The 11400-nt window shown below is 36.5% G+C and overlaps 1 protein-coding gene across 6 annotated transcripts in view; it reads left to right on the forward strand.

Annotated features, from left to right (window-relative positions):
• The window catches only part of SMAD2 (SMAD family member 2), a 107249-nt gene extending 96218 nt beyond the window's left edge, over positions 1-11031 (forward strand). For all 6 annotated transcript variants that reach the window (XM_079942157.1, XM_079942159.1, XM_079942156.1 and 3 more), the window contains one exon: positions 55-11031. In XM_079942157.1, the coding sequence (XP_079798283.1) occupies positions 55-178 (124 nt within the window). In that variant the 3' untranslated portion in view covers positions 179-11031. The remainder of the gene's footprint in view (positions 1-54) is intronic.
• The last annotated feature ends 369 nt before the right edge of the window (positions 11032-11400 follow it).

Here is an 11400-nt window from a genome sequence, read left to right on the forward strand (position 1 = left end):
ATAGCCATGTTATTCTTTTAATTTCATAATTATTTTCTTGCATTCTTTTAACAGAAGGCAGACAGTAACAAGCACTCCTTGCTGGATTGAACTTCATCTGAATGGACCTCTACAGTGGTTGGACAAAGTATTAACTCAGATGGGATCCCCTTCAGTGCGTTGCTCAAGCATGTCATAAAGCTTTGTCACCAGTCAAGTCCCATCAAAAGACTTAATGTACCAACTCTTCTGTCATAGTATTTGTGTGTGGTCCCCGTGGACTGTTTACTATCCAAAAATTCAAGAGAAAACAGCACTTGAGGTCTCATCAATTAAAGCACCTTGTGGAATCGGTTTCCTATGTTTGAATATTAGATGGGAAAATTAGTGTCTAGAAATACCCTCCCATAAAGGAGGAAGAGAAGATTTTAAAGACTTACTGATGTCTTGTTGGGCATAAAACTGAGTGTCCCAAAGGTTTATTAATAACAGTAGTAGTTATGTGTACAGGTAATGTATCATGATCCAGTATCACAGTATTGTGCTGTTTATATACATTTTTAGTTTGCATAAATTAGGTGTGTGTGTGCTGCTTCTTGATTTAGGCAAGCCTTTATAAAGTTACAGTACCTAATCTGTTATTCCCACTTCTTCGTTATTTTTGTGTGTCTTTTTTAATATATAATATATATCAAGATTTTCAAATTATCATTTAGAAGCAGATTTCCCTTGTAGAAAAACTAATTTTTCTGCCTTTTACCAAAAATAAACTCTTGGGGGAAGAAAAGTGGATTAACTTTTGAAATCCTTGACCTTAATGTGTTCAGTGGGTCTTAAATATTCATTCTTTTTGTGTTTGTTTACTTATTGCTAAAACCTTACGGAAATTTTTCCAGACCTCTCCTCCATTTCCACTTTTGTCCTGATACCAAAACAGTGTAGCGTGACATCCATCACCAATAATGGTTGCACTGATACCGCCAGCACCAGTTAATTCTGGGGTATGGTAACAAATCATATGGAGTAAGTCCCTTTGTCTTACACCAGATTTCGGTTTCAGCAGATGATAATAGACTTGTGTAACCTAGCAGTCTTTTGATTTATCTTTACACCTCATAAAAAATGCACAGGTGGCAGTATAATTATTTTCAGGGATATGCTACAATTATTTCAATATATTTATCCTTTTTAAAAATTCAATCTATAGAGATAAACACTCTTTAAAAAGGTATTTTAAAATATTTCAGTAGCAAACCTAGTGCTCTTTGAGTTGAGTTTCATTTGATTTAGTTACCAGATTGTATTATGGAATGGACCTTTTGTAAATGTAATTGCTTCAGCAGAATACCTAGAAAAGTAATGCTGAGGTATGATCAGCAGGTAAAGGCCATCTGTTTTTAAGGTATGTTGTATTAAATTTATACAATCTATGTTATTTTACATAATTATGAATTCTGAATTTTAAAATTTGGGGGAGAAGCAGTTTAGCAAGTTTTTTAGCTTATAATTACCTACACTCTGAGCTGTTCTTAACTAATCCTGAATATGTGGTGACTGTTAGAACCAACCATGCATTTTGCTCTACAGTGACAGGAGATGTCGGAAACTCTGTTGGAATCCACCCTGCAGCAGATAATCCTTATGTTTATTGTTAACTCGTTGCAGTTTAAACATTTCTTGTTTGCATCTCAGTAGAAATGGAAAGTAACCACTCCTGGTCCCCTTCTAGTAAGTTTTCATATTTTTAAAGACAGATTATCTTTGGTACTTGTTTTTTGAAACCATATTCACCTTTATCTACAGGTGTTATTTTCAATACTTTCAGCATTGGTTGTTTTCTATTAGATATTCCCCATTTTTCTATATTTGTGTATGCATGTATGTGTTTATGTAAACTTGGTATAGTAATTTTTTATTCATTCAACAAATATTTATTGTTCACCTGTTATGTGTGCCAGGAACTTTCTTAGCCTTTGGGTAAAGGTGAACAAGACAGATAAGGCCCTTGCCTTTGCTGAGACAGCAGTTTCTATAATGCTTAATTAGCTTATTTGTCTATGAAGGAGATAAAACAGGGTACTGTGATAAAGCATAGCAGGGGGAATGCTTCTGAAAGGTAGTGATGCTTGAGCTAACACTTCGGTGAGAAAGGAGCAAGCCTTGTGGAGAGAAAAATAGGCATTCTTGGCAAAGAAAATGGCATCAAATGCAAAGGCTTATTTTAAAGGAAACTCATAATTTACTAGGTGTTTGTGCTTTATACAAAAACCTCTACACAGGTCCAAACTTGAGGATCAGATTGGTTCTACAGTTTATAATAGTTGAAGGTGGCCTTACTTTGTGATAGATTGCTTCATGTGTCATTCTCACTAATATTTCCTCTTCCTCAAATCCTTCCTGTAAAAAGTTTACACCAGGTCAATACCATTTAATTGAACAACCCTTTCTTCAGTTCTGCCTTGGGCAGATTTTCACCATTGTAGTGACTGGCTGCTTGCTTCCAGATGTCCTGCTGTCCGAAATGATTACTTCTGCAGCCCATCCTGTGGATAGAGTAAATGTCCCAGGTATTACCACAGTCAGACCTGTTGGAAATGTGGAGGCTCTGCCCTTTGGAAGTGTTTGCTTACTAGAGGACCTGTAGTGATGTTAGGGAACACTGTTCTTTGTCTGGTTGAAAGTGATAGAACATCCTGGCAGTTGCTCTTGCATTGATATGTTAAGCAGAGCAGTGCCACCTGTAGCATTTCAGTAGTGGGTCACATCTCTACAGTTCTGGTGGCATTCTTCTGTACAGTATGAAACTGGGACTCACCTCTTTGGAAGCGCCCATGTATTCAGCGGTTAGACCTGTCAAGCAGTTGACTTTGTGGTGGTGGTGGTTACATTTGTATGAGTGTGTTCAGTGGTCTTCCTTGCTTTTTAATGCGATGCTGGTTTTGCATTCTGTTTTGGCCACTGTGGCCTAATTTTTGCCAATTGTTTTTTCCCTTTATAGGGTTTGTTTTCATTCTTCTAAGTGATAAGATCTCTCTGTAGAATTTTGTCTTTATTTAGATTAGCAACATCATTTAGAATTTCTTCCACACAGTGCTGGTAATTTCCTCAGTTTAACAACATGAGAACTGAATGATCATGCTTTCTGTCACATTTCTAAGATGAATGGTGGTTTTCACAGTGGATTACATACACCTTAGGGCTGGTTTAGGGAATTGGAGGCTGGTGACATTCCCACTGACTTTGGCCTGGCCAGTGGCAGCTTCATTTTTATTCTGTGTTGGAGTTCCACGTAGGAACTCCAATAGAATGATTTCTTTCTTAAAAAAGTTTTACTGCTTAAAAAAAAGTTTGACTTTCCTGACTAGATTTGAACTATACCAGTTAGTGTGCTAGTTGTACATTATGATATACATTCGTTCAATAAACACTTATTGATGCCTGTGCTTTACCTACCCAGTGTGATAGATGTTGAGTAATAAAAAGATAACTGGGATTTGGTACTGACTCTCAAGCCATCTTAGTCGTGTGGGGTTACTTTCTCTCTCAGGACCTGTCACTTTGCCAGAAGAAAATCTGCCTAATTTTTCTTGAAAGCTATATATTCTTACTCTGTATTCTTACTCTTATTCTGTATTCTAAGTATATATTTGCAAATTGTTAATATCTGGGGTTTTTTTAAACCTCACATCATATCTAGTTTTGCTTGGTTCATCTGTCCTTTAAACATTGCCAGATATTCTCCTTTGTTAAAATTATTTTATTGATAATTTCACTTTATTTGTGCCTTTATTGTCAGTTTCATCAAGACTAAGATTTTGAACTTGAAAAACAATCAGTCTAGTCTCTTGCTAGTTGAAATCAAATAAAAGAGTATATATACCCAGTTGGTTTCTCTACCTCTTCCAAAAATTGTCCAAATATACCTTTAACATCTTTCTTTTTTTTAAATAACTAAATACTTTGAGCATTTACTCAATAATCAGTGCCCTCCTGGTCTGGTTGATGGTGGGAAGTAATGTAACGCAAGACAATCCTCACTGTACTTAGCATCTGTCTTTATGTACAGTCTTTACTTTCATAGCTAAACATTCCAGCTTCACAGTTTGCCACCCCTCCACCATTCCCCGGTATCTCTTTAGATAACTAAGTAGACTGTGGACGTAAGCAACCCGTGATCTTGTCTCTTACTCTGGTGCAACACATTGAGGTTTAGACGTAACACATTATTGCCCATCTTCTTTCCTTTGTGAACTTTATTTTGCTAAGTCCTTTATATTCATCAACTGAATTTTATTCTTCCTTCCCTTCTCTTGACAACATGTATCCCTAGTGGTTTTGCCAGTTGCCCTCTTCCTTGCCAACCGTGTTGTATCTGCATACATCGGAATGTTTCTCTCCTTTGAACTTTACTAAAGACCAAAAAGGATGGTGCTGTTCAATCCCAGGGTCCTAATTTCTTCACCACGAAGGTTGACATTGTTGAGATTGGTCAGTCACTTAAATCTTACAAATGGCTCAGAAATTCTCTCCAGTTAAATGTTTTTGTGATGATAGCGTACATCGTCAGATTCTGTTGTAAATTATGTTCAGGATTATCAACTTTTCCGGTAGTTGCAGCCAATGATTTCCTCATAATACTAGCCCTGTTTCCACCTTGGGGCATATTGGGTTGTTGTATTTAGTACAATCAAGAGTAATAATGATAGTGTGTGGTGTCTAGGGGTTGTCAGAGTCCTATTGAATTCCTTTTATATCTTCCTTTTCAAGTTTTCATAAATATTTTGTCTGTTCAAGACTACCTTTTGTGTGTGGGGATTGAGGGACAAATTATCTCTTGGAGTGGAATTCCTATGTTTGAAACCTCAACCAGGAAATGTGAGCTATACTAGATATAGATAGCCTCATGATAGCTTTTATGATGAGAACTTGCCTAATGTGTTCATATAATTTCTTGAGTAGGAACTGTTTTATCTTGGATATTATAGCTGACTTTATATATAGCGTAACTGCCTTAAATCTTTTTAGTAGGAAATAAATTATATAATGTGTATGTATGGATTTATATATACACTCACAGAAAAATCTTAACAGTAGGGGTCATTTGCATACATTTTAACAGTGTTCAATGATTCTATTGTTTAAATCTCATATCAGTAAAAAAATTCTTAAGTTTCTTGCAGACATTTTCCTTTCATGGACAGACCATCAGGGTAAATTTTTTATTCTGCCAGGGTCCTAATTTGGCAGTTCAGTTAATATGCCATTTTTAGGCAGCTTGACAATTAAGAATCATAACTGGAACATCAAAAAAGAAAAGCTCTGAGTGGTCTCTGGAAGGTACTTGCTTAAGGTTACCTTTTTTTTTTAAAAAAAAAAATAATGTTAGGTTGTGTGTCCGCCACACCTGCTCTTTCCCCCGGCATAAGACTGCTGCTTAAGATACCCTGGGAAGCACCACTACCAAGTCAAGTTTTCCTGTATTGAAGGGTAGCCTCAAGATGACTTTCTTAGCTGTGCTCAACAGAAATGGATTTTCCAAAGTTCTTTGGGCCATTTCTGATTCACAGAGGATCTGACCAGAGTGTATTAGCCTGAGTTAACGTCAGTGTCAATTGGCTTGCTGCCATGAGATCCATAATAGACCCAAAATTTCACCATTGATTGAGATGTAAGGGCCCTTTGAAAGAATAGTACCACTGATGTTAGGAGTGAAGTGAGGATTCATTGACTCCACACAAAGGACTTTTAGATGTTTCTCCAACCAAATTTCCCCCCAAATTATATTCTTCTACCCTCTTTTAAAAAAAAAAAAAAAAGCTCTTACTTTCTATAGAATTTCCAGTTTGCTCTTTTGGGTGAGGGGTAGGGATTTACTTTCTCTTTCTAATTAAAGATGCTAATTTATTGAACCATGAAATCCGTAATATATTGATTTAAGGACAAAAGTGAGGGTTTAGAATTTTAAAAGTGCTTCACTATTACAGAGTTTTCATTTCACACTTGACTCTTCTTTCTCCCTGTGGCTTTAAAGCTTTTGGCGGTTTTGCAGCGTTAGTCACTAGGTGACTTGCCATATTTCTGGTTCTGTCAGTCCTACCGATTACAGTGCTGTGACAAAGTTAGTTCTCAGCATTTGTCCATAGGAATGGAAGTCTTACTAAAGTCTTTTTCTTCCAAAGAGATTTTCCTTTCTCAGTAAGTTCCTAAGAAAATACTTGTTTGTCACTCTCTTTATTCATGTTCTTGGATTGTTCAAACAGCAAAAAAAAATGTTGGTGAAAACGATTAGGGTCCTTTTCTGATGAATGTACGTACCTGCATTAAGAATGTAGTCATTTGTCGGTTTTATGTAACTAATATACACACATTAATTTTAATCAGGAGAAAGAATTATCACATACATAGCAAGTAGGTAACATGCATGGCTTTTACATTTTTAAAAAACACCCTATTTTTTGGCAAAATGTAGAACCCAAAATGGTCATTTCTCAGACCAACTTTACCTCAGGCTTCATTTTTGCTGTTTTGACCCTGGCCTTTAAGGCATAAACATTTATATCTTTTTATTAGTGATAGTGAAACTGTGACAGTAACCATTTCTATACAAGACAGCAAAACAAGAAAAACTATAAAGATTAAGATGAAAGCAGTTGTGTGGTTGTTGAGCTAGATCACAGCATTTTGTAGGCAAAATAAAAACATTCATATCTGAGAATTTTTTTTTTTTTTTAGCCATCTTTTCCCAAGGCCAGACCTTCTGGTAGAGCACAGTTAAAAGTAACATAATTCTGGGCCTTTGTAATCTGAGGGAAATAGCCCCAGTTGGCAGTCTTCATGTTAATATATGAAACAAGAATGTAGGAAATAGTTGGCAAAGCGTGTTTTCACCTAAAAAGAAAATAATATGAAAAAATATAAAACTATTATTCATTTAGCTCTCAAAATCTCAAAAAGATACGCTAAAATGCTATATAACTGGACAAAACCAGAAGAACGTATAGAGGATTTGTGGGAAAACAGGTTTCAAGGATGAACTTTTATACACTGCTCAACAATTTGCTTACGTTCTACCAACTATTCTTAAAATTGACACTGTTAAATAAGATATTTCTAGGAACTAATGATTAGCAAATGTCCTAAAAATATTTTTAAGCCAGTTCCCTCGTAAGTAGCCCTATTTACTCTTGAAAATTCTTACCCTTTCTCTAGCGATAATAAGGGAGGAGTGAGTAGTGTTCTTAGGGTGACCAACTGCCCTGGTGTGCCTGGGACTGAGGCAGTCCCCTGGATGCAGGACTTTTGAGTGCTAAACCCAGGAAGTCCCCAGGCACACCAAGGAGGAGCTGATAGCCTTAAGTGTTCTTGTGACTTACCCTCACCTTAAACATTGTAATAGTTGCGGTTAAATTCAGCTGCCCTATAGCATATGTGTCCTCCAGTCACTTACTATTGTGTATGGAATGTGAGATTTATACCAATAATAGCTAATGGCACCAACGTGGTAGTGAGACTAACACAGTAATCCAGGGAAGATAACTGGTGGTTTAATGAAACAGAAGAGGCAACTAGATAGCAAAGTTCTTCAGAACCTGTGTGTATATGTAAGTACAGATCATGTCTTTATGGGGTTAAATTTAAATTTTCACAGTAAAGGAAAACTGAGTAATGCTGTGGATTTCTTCTCTCTTGAGGGAAAATATGGCCTTTGATGCTCTATCCTCTACTACATTCCCCAGACTATCCTGCTCAAGAAGCCAGAATGTGGCATTATTATGTTTATTCTCAGTGAATGTTGTATTGAGATTATTAAATGCATCAGCCAATGGCAGGTGAAGGAATTGGGTGTCCTGATCCAGACTGAGCAGCACCCTAAGTTCTGATAGCCTCCTACCCCTCAGGTGCTTACCAGCTGCAACACCGACCACGGGAGGTGAGATTTTTCTAAGACGGCATTAATTTTGTAATGCAATATGATGGATGCAGAGTCTGTTATTGTTTCCCTGTGGTAGTCCTCAGACTGCATCCTCTGTGCACTGTGATGTAGATGGTAGATGTGTTGTTTGTAAGCTTTAATCCTATGATTGTCAAAATATGATGTGTTTCCTTTTTTTTTTAATTAAACAGTGAGCTGAGGCTTTATTTCAGCTGGTTTTCAAGTTAAAATTGTGAAATACTGATTTCCTTCCCACCACCCACACCAAATATTTTAGTCTATTTAAAGTACAAAAAAAAAAAACAAAGTTAAGAAAACGTTGCTTAAATGTCCTGTGATTTCTGGTCAAATTTTATATATATTTGTGTGTGTCTGTGTATGTGCTTTCACTTTTTACCTTGTTGGCTCTCTACCTGTGTTAATAGTACTGTCACCATTGAAAGGTGAACATTTTTCCTAGCATTAAAAAGAAGCGATTTGAGTTGTTTACCATGTTATTATGGGACTAATTTTTAATCGTTTTCATTGATTTTGACTTAAACTGATCTTTTTTTAGAGGGGATTATATTTTGCTGACCACACTCTAAATTGTACAGAAACAAACAAAATTTGTTGTGTGTATTTTCACATAATGCAATTATGCTATTGAGTGCATCTTTTTATTTTTTAAGTTTGGTGTTATATAAAAAGATTATCCCACTCCCCTGGCAGACAGATAACGCACTGCTTAGTATACACACACAAAACGCACCTCATAGTGCTAGTAGGTTAGGCATTTTAGTTTACTTCAGAGCTTGCCTGTACCAAATAATGATCTAATACACATGATCTGTGCTGTAAATGGACTAGAAAGTGAAATTCACATTTACCTTCAAAATGTACTCTTAGCAGAAACAGCAAATGGTATTCTTTTAAAGATTTCATTGAAAAATAATACATAAGGTGTACTCATAATTAACATCATCATGAAATAATTGAAAAACAAACTTTTTAGATCAACCAGACTTTCTTTGTGCCTCGCAGGAACTCAGTTCCTAGGATGAATCAATACTTCTCTCATTAGCAGACTGCTTTCATTAGACCATTTAAGACACCTACGTTAGGATGCAACAAAAGGGACCTCAAAATCTAAAATACACTATGCTGCTTGGCATTGAACAGCCCAGGGCCTAGCTTGATTTCATTAACAATTTTGTGTTGGTAGGAAACCTACTTGAACAAATCCTACTTAAATTGCTACACCATACAACTCTATAAACAATCTAAAAGGAGCCTTCCAGTATTGAACTGCAACATCACTTCAGTTGACAGATGACTAGAAGAGATCCTTTTCCATCGTCACTTCACCCTGGGAACTTTCCTGCTTGTTACCCTGGTGTTAGTGACACTGGTTATCTGTGTCGGAAGATTTTTTATAGCAACCCCAGTGTCCATAATTGTGCATATTCAAGGGACTGAAGGGTAGGAGAGAAGTATTATTTGTATGTTTGGCCTTTCTCTCCAGTTGGCAAATCCTTTTTTCCCACTTGCTTCAAAAGAAATTGGAAGTGCTAGTGTGGGAAGCATGCCTATTAATATCACACAGATGTACTCCAGTGCCCTCGTTCTCAGCGTGAGGTGTGCCCAAGGACTAGGGTGAAGGTCATGTTCATCCGCTGCCCAAGAATATATTTGCACCATGCAGTTATCCAGCTTCTTTTTAACAGACTCATCCTTTTCATCAAAATAATACAAGATGAGCCCAACCTAAAAATTAAAAGTTTGCAAATGTAGGGATCTAAAAGAAAAAGTCAAAGGCATACATAAAAGCTGTTTTCTGCTGCAATGAATAGATATGAAAATACTTGTAGAATTGATCGGATGCTAGTTTGCACATAGACTTAATTACATTCTTAAAGCGGACCACACTAACTGAGGGCAAGAACATTGAATCAGACTTATGGGTAGCAAGTTCTGTGATAAGCCAACACGATCTTTAGGAAGCTATGAGAACAGAGTATGTTACTGTGCTCCAGTCCAAGCTACATGACCTTATTTGAGATAGGGATTTGCCATAGTTTTTATAATCTTCAATTTTTTTTGTACCTGCTTTAATGCTGTGCAGCAATAAGTTTGTTTAAAAAGTTTAGAAAGTAGTTCAGGAAGGATAAGATCACAGAGGAAGGAGAAGTTGTTTCTGAACTGTGTGGTGCAGGACGAGGAAGGACAAGATACGATTTAAGCACAGTGTTCAAGGATGCATTGAATTTGGATAGATGGAGAGGACTTTTGGGGCCAGTCAAAATGAGGTCTTGGAACAGAACTTGTGGATCTGAACGTGCATGAAAGCTGGACAACTTTACTGAGCTGCTATGAATGGTGAGCAGAAAACTGACAACCACAAGCTAGGCAGGTGCTACTGTGAAGCCCACATCTAATAATAGCACCTAGATAGCCAGGAGGTAAAAGCCATACATAACTCTGCACCTTGGGTCTTGTAATCTACACAGAGATTGTGCTACTGAGCTGGCTGGCTGGGGCAGAGGACATGAGAACACCAGCCATAACCCCAGCCAAGGATGGACTGCTGGTTTGGGGCGGGGGGAGTTTAAACATGTACATATATGTGTGTGTGTATTAAGTGAAATTTAACTTTCTTCTCACAGCTGGAGATGATTAATCTAGAGAACCCTCTGAAATTTTATGCAGAATTTTGTGTATTTGTAGACTTTTATGGTGAGAAGTAGCAATCATCAGAGAGGCCTTAACCACTGCCCAACAGTGATTCCATTGAGACCACCCATCTTGAACTTAAGCTAGAATTAACTCTGTTTTTAGATCTTGTTAAGGTTTTTTCCATGAGAGATCTTATCTCTAAGCTATTTTAACTTGTTATTGGCAGTATTTGATCACACTATTTTAAACATAAATGCCATGTAAATAAGATATTAATATAACTGATGACCCACTTTTAAATGATTGCAGTTTTTAAGTATGTTTAGGCTGTAGTGGGAAAAAATGAAGATTTACACAAGCCTAGCCTAACATCTGGAATAAAAAGTATTCTAGGTTGCCTTTTTATAATGAAAATATTTTTATATTGAAAAAACAGATTAGTGTCTTTGTTTTACCCAAGAACCACAAGTTACTTTGTTCCAACTTTTAAATCAAAATCTTGAATAATAGCATGTGGTATCACCACATTTTAAAAACGTACTTAGTCAATCATAAACACATTTTCTAAGGAATTGAATTTTATAGAGATAATTGAACGCTTTCATCTGTAACAGAATTAGTGGCCTGCAAACCACTGTGGTTTCTTGCTTTGCTCTGAAGTTGTTAAAGGGGGAATTTTCTGCTCCAAGTTACATGCATAAAGGAAGTAAGATGCAAAGTAAAATTCAGTTTTTAAATTCTAAAGCAACACCCACTGACAAAATGTTATCCTCTAAAAGTTTAACTACTTTTTAACTAAACAGTTGTTTTCCTGTCTTTTATCATTCCAGTAT

The sequence above is a fragment of the Stenella coeruleoalba genome, assembly GCF_951394435.1.
Source record: "Stenella coeruleoalba genome assembly, chromosome: 14".
Classification (NCBI taxonomy): Eukaryota; Metazoa; Chordata; class Mammalia; order Artiodactyla; family Delphinidae; genus Stenella; species Stenella coeruleoalba.